Raw genomic sequence first — 17,181 nt, 5'->3', positions numbered from 1 at the left:
GTCATGATTATTGATTACATTCGCGAATCGACCCACAGTTGATTATTCGCACAGTCATTTGTACGGCTTCTGATGAGAAATATTTTTACGGCTTCATTGCGATTTGCGTGGCTAAACATATTTGCGACAAACAGAACGTAGCCAATTTACTGAGATTATAATGTTTCGTTTTTTGTTATCAATTCGAAATTAAGTCTCAAGGCATTCGGTGTCCATTGAAGTCCACGTTTTCTCCACGAATGTTTGTTTTCTTATACTGGCAACATACGGCCCGCCTGAAGGTAAGCGGTCACCGTAAACTAAAATGTTTACACCATTAATTCTACGGTCTTAAGATGTCTTTGGTTGTTCCTCTATTAGATGCACTACTCGATCCCGAGCAGATGGTAGAGAAAAACCATCTAAAGCCCAATATTAAAGTTCGGATATTTCCTAATCTCAATGGCCTTGCGATATATTCTGGGAATATATCGCTTCACCTTGGCGAGAACCAGAGGCTTATCAAACTTTATTGAGTGATTGGCTTTGACCATGACATGCTCCCGGACTGCAGACTATGGTCGTCAGTACTCGACATCAGCTATGTGTTCCTTTACCCGATTAGAAATTCTTCGCTTCGTCTGCCCCCTGTCTGTCACTATGTTTGTTTGTCAGTCTCTCGATGACCATGAACGCTGTAAAGGGTTGAAATTATCCATTAAAATCATTTTACCGTGAGCTACTTTTATATGGCAAGTCGCATGTCATGTTTAAAAAAATATTTCAGAAAGGCAATAATTAATTTAATCGTCAGTAATTCAGTAGAACAAGTTATTATTTCAAACAAGCGACGTTTAATGCTCTAAACCCATAGTTTACACATTTAATAGCCATTGTTTTTACTTGACCTACATTTTGAAGTACTACAAATTAAACATGTATGTTAGTTACACCAGAGATAGGTAAATAATAAAAACTGGCGTGGAGGATTTAACAACTCAAGACGCCTTGTCTGTAATTTTCTGTTCATAACAGTCTGCGATTTTTGCGGGGGAGGGGCACGTCAATTGTATGGCTATTTCTACGTAACGTACAAATAGTCATGTCAGATAAACGCCAGTCCATACAATACATATTACCATTGGCCGAGGTTTTCGACAGGGGTAAGCTCTTAAAGGCAACTCCAGTTGTTAAATCTCCCTAGATTGTAGGTATACAAAGTGTTGGTCATCCTAGGCCCCAGGCCGCGTAGTAAGTAGTAGCCGCCCTTTTCTCAGCACCCATGTAGACTGCCGCCCCTAATATCTGGCCGCCCTAGGCCCGGGTCACCTGGGCTCTAGGGCAAATCCGCCACTTTTACTTTTACATTAATATTAGTATAATATCGAATGGTTTCAGTCAAGTTAAAAAATGATCGGTAATGTAAATGAAATGAAATGAAATATTTATTATTATGCATAGTTTTAGGTACAGTTTTTATGAATATATATATATATACAAAGTATGTACATTGATGGTATCACTAAAACTACCTTACAGGCATGCATAATGTACAATTGACATATATTTATTGAGCTACTTATAGTCTAGAAATTCATTTATGCTATAAAAACATTTATCCACAAGCCATTTTTTTAAAGCCTTTTTGAATTTGATGAATGGTAAGTCTTTAATCTCATCTGGCGCTTTATTATAAATCTTTATGCACATAACAAATGCATTCTTTGCTGCCAGCGACAGCTTTGTTGGAGGTATATATAGTTTGTTCCGATATTGTGGCCGCACAGGATTACGATACACTTCTTTGACTTGCTGGAAAAGGTGGCCATGTTGATACACAAATATGCAAGCGTTAAAAATATAAATAGACGGGAGAGATAAAATATGCTGATTTTTAAAATAAGGTCTACATGAATCTAAGGTATTCAGTCCAAAAACAGCTCTTATGCATTTTTTTTGCATGAGAAATGCATCATCAATGTCCGTAGATCTACCCCACATTATTATTCCATATTGAAGGATTGAGTGGATATAACCGTAGTAGGAGGTAAGAGCCGCATCAATTGAGACTACTTGGCTTATTCTTCTTAAAGCATAGACAAAGCGGTTCATTCTGGAACACAGGTCAGTGATGTGTTCTTTCCAGCTACAAAACCGGTCAAGAGTTACCCCTAAAAATTTAAAACTTGATACTTCATCAATTTTTTTACCATTATAGATAACATCGAGATTTTGTGGTTTCCCCCTGTTAGTATAGAATTGCATTCACTTGGTTTTACCTAAATTAACCTTAAGGTTGTTACATTCCAACCACTTTATTGTTCTATTTAAGGTGTCATTAATCAATGCCTCGTAAGTGACTAAACTATCTGCTTTAATAACAATAGTTGTGTCATCAGCAAAAAGATAACATTGTTGTGACAGAATATCTGGTAAATCATTGATGTATAATAGGAACAGTAATGGTCCCATTGTACTGCCTTGTGGTACGCCATATTTATTATGCACAAAATTTGATCTGTGTTTAACAATGTGTTTACTTTTAGGACAGTATTGAGATATCTCTACGCATTGCATCCTATCCGTCAGATAAGATTTTATCCAATTATAAGCATAGTAATAAGCGGCACCTTAGATCAAACGGACAGTAGTTCATATTACAAACTACTTGTCTCTAAAAATAAGTATGTTAAACTGAAATACCAGCTGTGACAATAAAATGGATTTGGCAGTTTCGAAATTCTGCCAAGGTTTTTCATTTGTTCAAAATTTATCTCCATTGAAATAAGTTAAGATCGCTTTTGTTTTAATTAAAATACTTATGAGCCTAAAGAGATTATTGGTAAAATATAGACATTACAAAAGAGGTCTGAAAATCTATATTATTTGCCTGCGTACAGAAGTAGGGCAGTTATTAATAATTTAGAGTAAACCATCTCAAGTACGATTCAATGTTATAGAGAAACGTAAAAGTATTTCATGTTGAAAAATTGTAATAGAAGACGAGCTTATACTCATACAAGGCGCACAAATGATGCTTCCATATTTATTGCATTAGCTACGAATGAATCTGTTTTTGTTGATTAATTATCGCATACCTGCCAACAGCATCTTTGTCATACTCGTTGTTAAACATAGGCTTATCTCTTTCTTTTTCGGTGTGCGGGAGCTCGTTAGCACGTGCACTTTTATCATTTGCCTAAGCGCGACTAAAGGCAACTTAATATAGTATAATTCGTTTTGACGACCGGTTTGGCGTAGTGGGTAGTGACCCTGCCTACGAAGCCGGTGGTCCCGGATTCAAATCCTGGTAAGGACATTTATTCGTGTGATGAGCATGGATATTTGTTCCTGAGTCATGGGTGTTTTCTATGTATTTAAGTATTTATAAATATGTATATTATATATATATCGTTGTCTAAGTTCAACACAAGCCTTATTGAGCTTACTGTGGGGCTTAGTCAATTTGTGTAATAATGTCCTATAATATTTATTTATTTATTATTTATTTAATTAGTATGAGCGCTTCAATTTTGGAATGCCTGTAAGCGATATGGAGTTATAATATCAATGGCCCACAAGCATTTTTAACACGTTAAACGCCAGACCAAAATATTCATTTTTTCTTAAAAAAAAACTTGATGTAATTTCATTTATTACTTTGATATGTATATAGATATATATTTTATTTTGTTATTGGAGGTTTAGTTAAAAAGTTATAAAAAAAAAAAACTCGCGGTCACCGATGACCCCCGTGGCGCTGTGAAGTTCATATTTCAAAAACCGTTACCATGACGCCACGCCGGTCCCCCCGCCGGCCACGCCGGTCACTGTGCCGGTCATTATACTGTCACATTCGCACCCGCTAAAATATGCTTATAATATAAAATTTAACTGCTTTGGCATTGTGTGACAATAGCTTGGTTTGGCAATTCCTGCTACTGGTTCAAGAAGATACGCTGTTTTTGTTTATTTTTGTTAATTTTGGGTTTTATGATGTTTTTTTTTGTGGAATGCATGTATCAGGTGTGTGTCTGCATTGGGAAATTTATTTTTTCTTATTTTTTGATAATTGTCGTGTATCTCCAGATAATTGAAATTAATTTCTATTAATTATATAATTATTGCAAATACTTAATTATATAAATTATAGAATTAAAGCTGTGATTTGAAAAAAATGCCTTGTTTTTTCATTTTTTCAACAAATCTACTATGTCACTAACTGCACCCACGTCCCAAGCCACCGTTTTACTAACGAGCGCCATGCCGGTCCCTTGCATACAACGCATTGCTTATAACTGCTACACGCGGCGCAGGATAGCATCTTAAAAACAGGTTTAACACGAGGTCACCGGTGCCCCCCATGGCGTGTTGCAGTTGACTTCGTGAGGTCGCCGGTGCCCCCCATGGCGTTCAACGTGTTAACTGTAAGATCTACCAGAAAAAGAGTCAAATATACCCTTCTGTTATATACTCGAATCTGAGCTTAAAAACTTGTCAGTAATATATTTACCCTGTCAAAGATCGACAAGAAATTCAATATTTACGTCAATTCGTCATTCGGCATCTCGAGTTAGTGTGTCCTGACCACTAGATCAGGTACTTCAATTCACAAAACCAACATTCGAACAAGTTGACCAGTAATCGTTTAACCTCCGATCAGGCGTAATTCTTTCGAAGCTTGGGATCATATTACACTAGGAAAGCCAAAAAATTTGAGACTTCATCGGCAGATCACACGACACGGACGTAAGCCACGTGACGTTTGACGTGGGAATCGCGATTTGGCCGGATTTCAGCATTGAGTCACTTATCGGGAACAGTGTTATTCACATTTCAAATCGCGCCGATGCAGATTTAGGTTTCCCGAAATAGTGAAAAATTGTTGAAACAAATGCTAACCATTGTAGAGCCCAAACTATGTATGTAAATTTTCGGAAATAGAACAGAAAATTGTCTTGACTGCCCTTATTAGAACGTGAGGTCAGGTAATACCGGACGGGAGGAATACTTGTCCGTAATCGTGGTTCTGCTCCTTTTCTCCAGTTTAAATATAAACCATGTTTTTATTGTCCACCTGACTAACAAATTCATGCAATGTTTGTTTTTATCACATGACAAACCGTACGTCACACCGTACATAACGAATTAAATTCGCATTTTTAGAGGTACAGGGGTATACCTTTAGAACTTCAAAACTGTTTTTCAACGTTCTTAAAATTTTTCTCTAGTGGGAAGAAATTCAAGGAAGTATGTTGCCGCTGTATATTTTAATTGAAATATTTTTTGTTAGCAGGTTGGGAGGCCGAGGAGAAGGCGCCGTTCCTTCGCAACGAGCCGGTCAAACTCACGCCGGCCTGGGAGGGCTCCAACCTGCCCAATGACACCCTCAACCTCAAAGGTAAGCATAAGCAGCATTAAGGTATAGGTAAGTAAGCCATAGAGAAATAAGTAAGCTTAGGGTGCTCACTCCATACAACTGGTTATTAGACCAAAAGCTTGACATTAATGAAGACATGACATGACGATTTAAGGGGACTGATTCGTGCGAGATTAGGGCGTCCGTTGTAAAACTTATATACACGCTCCCCGTCCGCTCATCCTTCAGTCTCCTTAGTCGTCATTCCTTCATTATATCCAGCTTTCGGGCTAATAACCAGTTTTATGGAGTGAGCACTCAAAGCTTACTTATTTCTCTATGGTTGAAGCATACGGCTGCGACGCTGAGCATGAGAAGATCCTATACTCTGTATCTTTAGGTATATAAATAAAGGTAAACAAACAATTTGTAAATTTTCGGGTAGTTAAACATTTATTGGTTAACCAACCTAATACAAAACCGCCTGCTGGATTTGTCATTGAACGAACTGACTTTAACCTACATTATTTGATCATGTAATGTTTTCATCTACCTTCAACTGGCTTAAGGAGCCATTTGAGGGTAGATTTTGTTTACTTTTATTTAAATACCTAAAGATAAAGAGTATAGAGGCGTCGCGTCAACAGGTTTTCGTTTTGAAGCCGGAGCATAATTTGGCCATCCTCATCTTCACGAGCGAGAGTAAAAACACTCGTGAAGATAACTGAACCAGAATACTGTCCGCAAATTAGGCAAGTTTGTCGAAATCGGATTCTATCGATGTTCCGGTACTTCAAGTTAGCAATATTTCTACGTATACGACTTGACGTTGTACGCAGTGTATGGCAACAACCAGAGGGACGCAGAAACCGTTCGCATTAGATCCGATCGTATCGTCTGCTCAGACTTGGTAATTGACGGAATCGACGTGTTTCATTTACATTAAATAAATACGGATAAAAATAAATTAGACCAGTTTCAATAAAACAAGCTAAAAAAATAAAACAAACAATCGTGCTTCAGCAATTTTTGGCTAAAAATCATAAAAGCCGCCCTAAAAGAGAGTACTTGCGCGTACTCGTATGGCGTATGAATGGAGCCCCCAATTTGAAGCGGTTGATTACCTTTCAAGTTGAGCGGATGCGCGGCACTGGACGAGCCGCCCACGCTCTCACGTTGTTGTTATACACCTACATAAGCCCTTAGCGTGTCAGATGTTGCAATGTTATGTTTTCGTGTTTAGGAGTTAGCCGTATTTAGTTCACAGTGCGTGTAAATGAGCAAACTTTTATGCCTGTGTATTGGCTATGTGACATTTTAAGAACGATTGTTAGATGTCAAACGGTATGAAAATTGGAGCCCACGAATGTTCATGTTTTTACCAAGACGAGTGCGACCAATGCTTTTTGTTACAAGTTTTTACAGCCCATATGCCTAGTGTTGGTTAAGACTATAGCCCTTTGAGTCCTCTGCTTTAAAACGACTCAGTTTTTCAGACTCCTATAATTAAGTTAGAGAACAGAGTATTATGCAGGGATTTGAATCCTTTTCAGAGATATTCAAAACTCAACTGTGTTCATGTAAAATTTATGTACACAAATTATACATTAACGCTTATATTCTTTACTGTTATGTACTTATAGATAAACCCTAAAAAAATGTTGACGGAGTTTTTATTCGGATGCTTGAGTAGAGTTGCTCAAAAAAAGAAGACTTGGGAAGTTTTTTTAAGCCCTAAGCCTCGTAAATGCTATTCGAGTTCTTCAAATTTAGGCTCTTTTGAGACTCTAGTTCCTATCAACCATAAATATGCTCACAGTTCCCATAAAATGTTGCTAATCCTGCTTATAAGCGAGCGAGATTTTCTTTCTCTATTACCAATGTTTCACCATTTTGAACCTTTTATTCATTATGAATATAAATATACAAAAAGAGTCGTAAAGTGAATCTTAAAAGTTAGTTCTGACAGCCTTTAGGTACCTATGTCCTAAGCTTTCTGCAACCCCACACGATCAGTCTCCATAAAGAGCAATTGAAATGACAGAAGTGCAAGAGTCAATGGGCTAATTCCCGTGATTGTTCGCGCCACTACGAGCGTAATAACTTTATTTATAGCCGACTCTATGATTCTCATTGCTCACATAACACGCTCCTAGGGCGAGCCAGTATAAGATTCGTAGCAGCGATGAAGAGAGAAAAAAGTGTACTGCCTTAGAAAAACTCTACACACTTTTGGAAATAAATAGCAATGGAAATGACAGAAGTGCAAGAGTCAATAGGTTAATTCCCGGGATAGTTCGCGCCACTAAGAGCGTAATAACTTTTATAGCCGACTATGATTCTCATTGCTCACAAAACATGCACCTAGGGCGAGCCAGTATAAGATTCGTAGCAGCTATGTAGAGTTGGTAAAAACTCTAGTCTTAGAAAAACTCGACACACTTTTGGAAACAGCGCGTGAAAGAATTCTGAGACTTATATATAAGAACAAGCCTCGAATAAGTTTAAAAGAACTCGAGTTTCTACAAAATGACTAGGTGGAGTCTAAAAAATTCTTCAAAGGCTCGAGCCGTTATTAAACACTAGTAGTAGCTGAGAGATGAGTAATCATCAGATCAGAGATCACATTAATTGAATATTGAGACGACCACTTAGTATTCGACGGCATTAGGTTGTTCAATCCCGCCGAGAAGACATATTACGCCTTACTTAAACAAAGCATCCATATTAAATATGTCCTCTCGTAGACATCTACCTCTTGCGAATCTTCTATTTGGCGTGTTGAATAACGAAAGGCCCGGATATTTGTACTCCAAAATACGTATTTCCTCTTTCCATAAACGACACGGTACTCGATCTACCAGACGATGTCTTTTGGAAGCGCATCCCCACAAAACCGTTGCTTTCACAGGCTGTTTTCGGTATCTCGCAACCAGGTGCTGGAACAATATTCCTCCACCTATTCGTCATATGAAAACCAAGCAATCTTTCAAATTTCATTTAAAAAAATACCTTTTGGAGAAGCAAACTTTGGGAGTCCCTCATGGTTACCTGGTTGCTGATTACCGAATTTAGTCTTCACTAATACTATTATTTTATTTGGTCTTAGTAATTCATAATGTATATAAAATGATTTTCTTCTTATAATTACACTTGACACTACGTATTACTTAAGCATGCTAATCACACTGACACTTCAATATCATAACTTTGCAAGTACTCACTTTCAATGATAATTATGTCACTAGTTTTATAAACAAGGTATTTAGGCAAGTACTAACTTTGAATATTGCATATTTTACACTGTATCTTGGTTGACGTGATCTGGTCCTGGCAGAATATCAGTGCCTCTCCCATAGGGTGAAGCGTAATACTGAGCCAGAACCCTTTTGTTTTGCTGCGACGCACACAACATTTCCTATATGTATGGAACAGTATTATATAAATGTATTTTTTTTTCTTTTCTTTCTACTTCTATTTTGTATAAATGTGTATTTCTCTCGTATAATTTTGTATTATCTGTTTGTATTTCCTGTGTGTATTGTGGCAAACAAATAAACGGATTATCCATCATAAACGGATTATCATTAGCAGGCTTAGAATGATTTGTTTACAAATAGAAGCAAACCTTAGTTTTAGATGTTTACAATTTTCGCAAATGAGCAATACTTAAAATACAAAAATTAATGCCAACAATCAGAATCTTAAAGGTTTTTTTAAAAGCATCAAGCAAAGCAAACGTAAGCGTAGTTTGAAGAAGTTTCGATTCTCGAATTTAAAGCCATATTTTATTTCTTACAGAGGCAAGTATCAATTTCTATTGCGATTAAAAAAAAATTAATGTCGTATATCGTGATCATACATCGGCGTTTTCAGTGCGGGAATAGGAAAACTTGAGTTTAAGCAGATATAACAAAACACGTGTACATTATTTTTTCCTGTTCTCAAAAATATATTCAAACCAGCCATTAACTAGCAAGTTGCTTGAGCATCACTTTCTATAGGAGTTAGAAGATTTAGTAACTTTTTAGTACTTTGGAGGACAATTTCTCCCAACAGGTTGAATTTGGGCAGCTAAAAAAAAATACGTGTCCGTTATTTTAAACTACTCTATTACATATATAAATATAAATCAAATCTGAACCGGACAGTTGGGTACCTTTCCTTGTAAGAATCACCGCAAGGAAACTCGCTTTCACGTAAAAAAACAAATCGAAATCGGTCCATCCGTTAGTGAGCTACGATGCCACAGACAGACAGACATTGGCGTCAAACTTATTTATAAGACCCCTATTTTTGCGTCGGTGGTTAAACATTCCCACCGTAGCGTCGACACTACTATGGAACACGTGTAGTATTCATACAAAAATATTTAAAGACTGAGCAATCATAATCCTTTTAGGTTTGCCGTAGTTTGTTGACACACGCAAGTTTTTTCAGTAAGTCGTTGTGCACCTTATTACAAAATACGGCCTAAAACACGAACTAGGTCGCGTCGTTGTCATGCATAATTTAAAAAAGTTGAGTGAGACGAAAGGATATTTTACCAAACCCATTTAAGATTGAAGAACGGATTGAGAGTTACACAGGGTTAGTATGGAAAGGCAGGCAGGGTAATTAATAAAAATATTTATGCAATGGGTCATATCTCAAAGTGCAGTCGTGGAGACTCCGGCCTGCATGCCATTGGAGTCTCATAAAACTAAAATTGTTTATAATAAGTCGACTTACTAATCACGGTACGATTGAAAGTAAAACTAAAGTGAAATTGTTTTTTTTTTTCGTTTTAGCCAAACCACTGCTGCTTTTTTTTGCTGAATCACGTAATAAATGATGACGGATAGTCAGTTTTTACGACCATGAATAAATTGAGGGTAGTAGTTAAAATATCAGGTAAGTACGTATTTGGTGGCTTAGTTTTTACCTGATTACAGGAAGCGTCATGATATTCATGATTTAGTCTTTAAATGTTTGTGTCGTGTGTTCCACCGTTGCGTCAGAACTGCTCAGGCAATTTTATTAAATGTGGATTCAATCGATCATAGGTTTTTTTTTTAATGTGGGTGGGTGTCATGAGCAACATTTTTAACCGACTTTTATAATACGAAATGTTGGTGATGATGAACGGATAATAAGGGACGAATGAACATTATTTAAACATTTATTTTTGTCTCCAGGTATAGCCATGGACCTAACTCCACCAAAGGACCGATGGCACCTCATCTATATAACCCTCTTGATACACGGGCTCGGCACGCTGACGGCTTGGAATATGTTCATCACGGCCAAGGTAATTCAACACCTCGGTGCCTAGCCAAGGTGACAATCGCTTGCGCTACGATAATAAAACGCTTTGTCTCTCCATCACTCTTCCATATTAGCAAAGAGAATTTGATGAATAGAGGTGTATTGTCTAAGAAAACTTTGTAGCGATATAAATTTACTGCCATCTTTGACACATAATTAAAACTTTTTGAACGCCATGACTTTGATCCTTATTCTTTCACTGATATGTGTTCAATTTGTTAAATACTTATCAAAAATTGGCGCCATCTAATAGATTTACACCAATAATGGTACTTACAGTACATACCTACTGAGTTTCTGTATCAAGCAAAAGAATAAAGATTAAATATCACCAAAGAGAAATTAGTATAGAGGCCTACTGTCAATAGTTATTTGTACAACAAGAGAGCAAAGTTTGATATTTCTTCGAGTGCTTGTTTTGAGTCCCGTGCAAGCGAAAGATTCTATTATCGATCGAATTTAGAATCTTGAGCGTAGTAAGGGACTCAAAAGCGCACGAGATGTAAATAACTTTGATCTCGTGTAGTACACAAAAATTTTCACGTCAGTCAGCCATCAAAAAATACAACCTGAAAAAATGTAATCCAGACGGACGGATCACTATTTGACTCATATTTTCTGAAGGTATTCTAACAATTAACTTTAATTACCGCAATAAAACAAAACGAAACAAATTTCAATAAAATAATACGAAAATAATGAATTAACGAACATCAATTGACACTTCAATCGACAATTTTTTTTTTGTAAAAAAAAAACTTCGTAAGATCCGGTCCGAATTGCGGATACTACTATTTGTCAACTATAGTAAAGATCGTTAAAAGTAGTTAAGTAGAATTATTTACTGCGTAACAATTGCGTAAATTTGTATAAGTTCATTGTTTTGATTGTATAATAAAATACGTAAAATATGGTGTTTTTATTAAATTTAAAACTTTTATTTCATTAATTAATTATTACGAATGAAGACTCGTAGGGTGTTTTGGAACGATGCGGTCTGACTTATTTCGGGGGTCTATTATAAACCGTCAATATACCGTTGAATTACGTATGCACTTTTTTGTCTCTTTCTTTTTGCTAATGACGTGAAAGGGATAAAGACAATAGAATCCAAATATTTCGAACTTGTTTAGGCCCCGCACGTTGAAATGACATTCGAATCTAAAGGTCACTTGAATGTTATTTTGTCTCACTCGGTGAGCAAAATACGGTTTTGCTCACTGTTTTTAAGCAGCAAATTACCCTTGTTCCAGCTGCTGACGTGAAAAGTAAATTTTGTAGTTAAATAATTTTACTGCCATCTTTCGACACAGCACTAAAACTCTTAGAATGGCATATGGCTATTTAACCCGTTCTTTCACTGATGTCTTGATGTCTTAAATATCAAACATACATTATTCGAGGATACCTTTTTCTTGATTTTTCGTGGCAGTTTTTTTCTTAGACTTTATTTATCTTATACGGAGTTATATGTATCTTTGATAAAACACAAAAGTCGAAAAAAGTTCAGATTGACCAGATATTGCGCCAAATCGTTTTGATATTGGCCTACCTACATTAATAAAATTCGAGTCAATTTCTAGTTGATATAGTTAATTCTAATGGAGTCTGGACTTTTCTTTGTGTTCTGAAGATAGAAGGTAGACAATTTCATCGAATGCTTCATTTGGTGAACGACCCAGTGTGATTGCACTTTTAGGAACTCTTTTAACATTTCCTTTTATCATTTTCTAGGACTACTTTACCACATACAAGTTGGTTAATACGTGGTACGAGGCCAAGTACATGGACTACACAGGGCTCGCCGCACAGATACCCAACTTCTTGTTCAGCTGGTTCAACGTGTTCGTTAAGTTAGGGTAAGTGAGCTGACTGTCTATTTACTCCATTTAGTAGGACTGTCATATTCTCCTTCGTTGCCCCAATGCTGAATGAGAAATTAAAAAAAATAAAATAATTAACTGTTTGTTCCCTGAATACCTTATAATTTTACTAGTTTTCGCAAGACGCTTTTAAAAACGCCGTCGGACGGACGGATTGTCCGAACTAGCTCCAAGCCAGGATGAATGCGGGGGAAACCTGGACGTGCCCTATACTTTCTAAAGCGCTCAGTAGTTCAGGTGCCAATCGTTTGCTCTATTCGGTAATCTCTCTTTCTACCACTCTTCCATATTAGTGCGACAGAGGCTTTTCGTTCGGTACGGAGCGTAAACGATTGACATCTTGGCTACGCACCTAGTCTGTTACTAGTCGCGTGACGTGGTTAACACGTGGTCAACACACATTCACGTGGTGAAATAGTACATTACTATAGAGGACGGGAAACGAAGGGTTGCAGGCCAAGTAAATATAGACGGCCGAGCGTATCGAGGTCGGCTAGGGATACGCGGCCGGCAACCCCGTTTCTCGCCGAGATTTGTATAGTGCTTTTCTCAAACTTGCAATGAAATAATAATAAAAAAATAGGATGATGATGATGATGGTTGTTTCATGTCCTAATGTGATAGGTTATTCAGTGCATGGGGTATTGAAGGGGAACAAAAATTTAATTATTTTGGCGCTACGACGCACGCCATCACGTTTTTTTATTTTATTTTTCTGTTCTTTTTTTTCTTTTTTGTGTTTTTTATTATTACTTTGTGGTTACTAATAGGGGAACGGAAATGTGATTATTTTTACAAAAGAAGGTTGCTTTACAGGCCTAGGTGTGTTAGGCTGAATGAAATTCCTTTACATATTATCATCTTCACTTATCCCACCTGATATGTAGTATTTCCAGACCTAATTTGAAGTAAGTCATGTCAACATTTCATTACAAGTTTGAGAAAAAGTGAAAGCACGTCATGGTCCGAATCAAATACGTTCATAGGTAAAATGGAGGCTATCCAATGAAGCAATGATTGAGACGTTTAAAATAATTGTAATTTATTAACCCTTCTGCTGTTGTTCGTTCAAATCAATTTAAATTTTAACTCTTATCGTAATGTATGAGGGTGTTCTTTAAACGCCACACGATTCCTGGCTAGTTAACAGGTTAATGGCATGGAATTCAAATAATAACAGTTTTTTAGCAACTTCGTCCACGTGGCAGTCGTTACAAATCAACCGTATTTTTACCTCCCTAGGAATTTATTAATAAAATATTAAATAATTTGTGAAGATCTACAAAAATTCAAATATGTTTCTTATTTCGGTTTACATGTTGTCTTTCAGTGTCTAAGCAATGGACCTGTTTTGTATTATTAGATTCCATAATTTATTAGCTCACTGGATGTTAATGCATGTTCGATCCAATGAGCATTATATGTTCTACTAACATTAATGTTTATTTTTATAGTTTTATTTTTATTTGTTACCTACTAATATAGTCTTTTAGACAAAAATATGGATAAATATTTCTCTACTCTCTAGTCTGAAATAAATATTTTCATTTTCATTTTTTCATTTTCATTAACTATCTGTCTTCAGCGGAAACCTGACCACGCGTATCGTGTGGTCTCTCAGCATGGAGGTGCTAATATTCGTGTTCACGATCGTGATGGCCATGGTGGACAGCAGCCAGTGGCCGGGGATTTTCTTCTGGCTGACACTCGTTTCCATCTTCTTGTTGAACGGTAAGTAAAACCTACTACTAAAAAATAATGTATAAAAACATTATCATAAGTTTCGACAAATAAGTTACAGGTACCGAGCACAGCAAAGTTGCTGATCACACTAACCGTGTTACCATGTGTTAGTATGACCATTGAGTATACTCGTACAATGAATGTTGGTTAGTTTTCCACTATGATGGTCAATATTTTGTCTCTACTGTATTGTCGTACTCTATTAGTATTATGTACAATTCCCACTGACCGGCTGGAGTCGGGCCACGCCCGATCGCATTTTCAATGAGCCCATACATTATTTATGGCAGAAGCGTTGGCGTCCGGCCGGAGCCGGTCGCGCCCGCGAGGAGCCGACCGGCTCGCGGCCGTACAAATGTGAAATGCGCGCCGTCTCCGACCGTTCGGTGGGAATCGTATTTTAGGTGAATGAATATGTAGTGTGTCACGTGTCACAAACTTTAAGGCTGGTCCCATTTTTGTGTTTTTGGTATTCTGATGCTGGACCAGAATACCCAAAAAAAAGACAGTTAATTATATTATCGTGATTTCGGGGTGGTTTGCCTGAGTAAAAGTTGTTCAGCATGATCTATGTACATATTAACTTAGCAGAGCTTGCCTAAACGTCGAAGAAACACCTCGTATAGGTTGTCTGTTCTGTGTCCACTTCAACGCAGTGGCTTCGCTGAAACACGGCGTCGCCACATTTTACAGTGGGGAAACTAAAGCTCTACTAAAACACACGCAGATTTCTTCCATAAATTTGTGTGCACCTAAGTTCTGCTACATTTATAATTCTTTTTTTTTCAACTTTCAACGAGACGACTCGGTAACTAGTAAATTGGCAGAGCGGCGGGTTGGTATCCCTAAGTTTCGGAGCAAAATTGTATTCTTTAAGTTTTTAGTGTTCCATACAAGACTTTGTTCCCAGCGCACCTATGGGAACACTGGTGTTGCAAATCGGTTAAATGTGTTCCCAAAGACCGTTTGACATAGATAGCTTAAATTTGGAACAGTTATAATAATTTATTATTTTAAGATTTTTAAGCATATTCGAATATGCGACATCTTTATGATTGTGTATTTTTGACTGCTGTTTAATAATGGTAACAACAACCCAGTCAGAAAATATTTAAGTTCACATCTCTAATTTGCAGATCATACTTATGTCATACTCCTTCCTGTCACACATGACAAATGGCGAGCTTGACAAGCGAGCTGTCATCCCAGTTAACAAAACACTTCACACGGCCATTATCCAATCACGTCTTGGACCTCCGCGCCTCAATCTCAATTGACTGTCTCAATAACTGTTATTGATGGAGTACTATGAATATTATATTTATTTTGGGATACTACAATGTCCTTGAGTTGACAGATATAAATCTCTTTATATTCTGATGAAAATTACCTAAATCAAAAGATAAATTTAAGCTGATGTCGGTTTATTCTGCTATTCTGAACCATCATCTTTCTCGCGTTGTTCCGGAATTTTGCCACGGCTCATGGGAGCCTGAGGTCCGCTTGGCAACTAATCCCTAGAATCGGCGGAGGCACTAGTGTTTACAAAAGCGACTGCCTTGCGACCTTTCAACCCAGAGGGTCAACTTGGCCTTATTTGGATTAGTCCGGTTTCCTCACGATGTTTTCCTTCGCCGAAAAGCGACTGGTAAATGTCAAATGATATTTCGTACATAAGTTCCGAAAAACTCATTGGTACGAGCCAGGGTTTGAACCCGCGACCTCCGGATTGCAAGTCGCACGCTCTTACCGCTAGGTCACTAGCGCTCCTGCTTGTTCTGGATATTGCTTTGAATTTGTGTTAACGCTAAAATGCTGGATTTTATTTAGAGCAAACTTTGTGTAATCTTTATGCATATTCGCTATTTTGGAATTTTAAAGGTACATACATAACTCAACAATTAAATGATTACATAAGAGTCCCTCGTTAAAGTATGGACGTTGAGCACGAAGAATTACCCACCATTTCCTATCTATTGCACGCGCATGATTATATTGGTTTCCCGCTCCTACAGCAATATAATTACATGCGTGCGACGGAGCTAGAAAAAGCGGTTCATAATAAGAAAAAAGTGTACGACCCAACGGACGTGTCAGTTTTCGTTTTGTTTTATAATTTCATCTGTATCGAACATAATACTATTCAATGTTTACCTGTTAATTGATTTTATCCTAATTTCAGGCTGCAACGCGATCTTCCAAAACTCCGTGTACGGCGTGGCGGCGCGCCTGCCGCCGCAGTACACGGGCGCCGTGGTGCTCGGCTCCAACGTGTGCGGCACGCTCGTCGTGCTCGTGGAGTGGGCCTCCGCCAGCGTCGGCGGCAGCAAGCGCACGGCCGCCATCTACTACTTCATCGCGGGCATGTTCGTGCTCCTAATATGCTTCGATACTTACTTCGCGATGCCTTTAAACGTGAGTTAGATCCTTTACCTAATAGCAGTCTTTAGTTCTAAGCGTGGTACGGTAGTAGAATTGATGGGAGCCACTCGAGCTTTGGAGCTTTGGACGTATGCAGGACCTTAGTAATGCTAGTGGCGTAGGCCTCCGCTAGCAACGGGGGCAGTAAGCGGACGGCCGCTATTTAATACTTCATCGCTGGGATGTTCGTGCTCCTAATATGCTTCGATACTTACTTCGCGATGCCTTTAAACGTGAGTTAGATCCTTTACCTAATAGCAGTGTTTAGTTCTAAGCGTGGTACGGTAGTAGAATTGATGGGAGCCACTCGAGCTTTGGAGCTTTGGACGTATGCAGGACCTTAGTAATGCTAGTGGCGTAGGCCTCCGCTAGCAACGGGGGCAGTAAGCGGACGGCCGCTATTTAATACTTCATCGCTGGGATGTTCGTGCTCCTAATATGCTTCGATACTTACTTCGCGATGCCTTTAAACGTGAGTTAGATCCTTTA

The 17,181-nt window shown here is 37.8% G+C and overlaps 1 protein-coding gene across 4 annotated transcripts in view; it reads left to right on the top strand.

Moving 5' to 3' along the window:
• The window catches only part of LOC133529492 (equilibrative nucleoside transporter 1), a 44,639-nt gene that overhangs the window by 17,130 nt on the left and 10,328 nt on the right, over positions 1–17,181 (top strand). For 2 of the 4 annotated variants that reach the window (XM_061867210.1, XM_061867212.1), the window contains 5 exons: positions 5,276–5,380; positions 10,516–10,628; positions 12,380–12,504; positions 14,114–14,259; positions 16,454–16,686. In XM_061867210.1, the coding sequence (XP_061723194.1) occupies positions 5,276–5,380; positions 10,516–10,628; positions 12,380–12,504; positions 14,114–14,259; positions 16,454–16,686 (722 nt within the window). Of the gene's footprint in view, positions 1–5,272; positions 5,381–10,515; positions 10,629–12,379; positions 12,505–14,113; positions 14,260–16,453; positions 16,687–17,181 lie in introns of all 4 variants that reach the window. The other 2 variants (XM_061867209.1, XM_061867211.1) reach the window with 1 other exon arrangement.

This window comes from Cydia pomonella, chromosome 21 (genome assembly GCF_033807575.1).
Source record: "Cydia pomonella isolate Wapato2018A chromosome 21, ilCydPomo1, whole genome shotgun sequence".
Lineage (NCBI taxonomy): Eukaryota > Metazoa > Arthropoda > Insecta > Lepidoptera > Tortricidae > Cydia > Cydia pomonella.
Note: the sequence above shows the minus strand (reverse complement) of the source record. Positions and strands in the feature narration are given on the sequence as shown.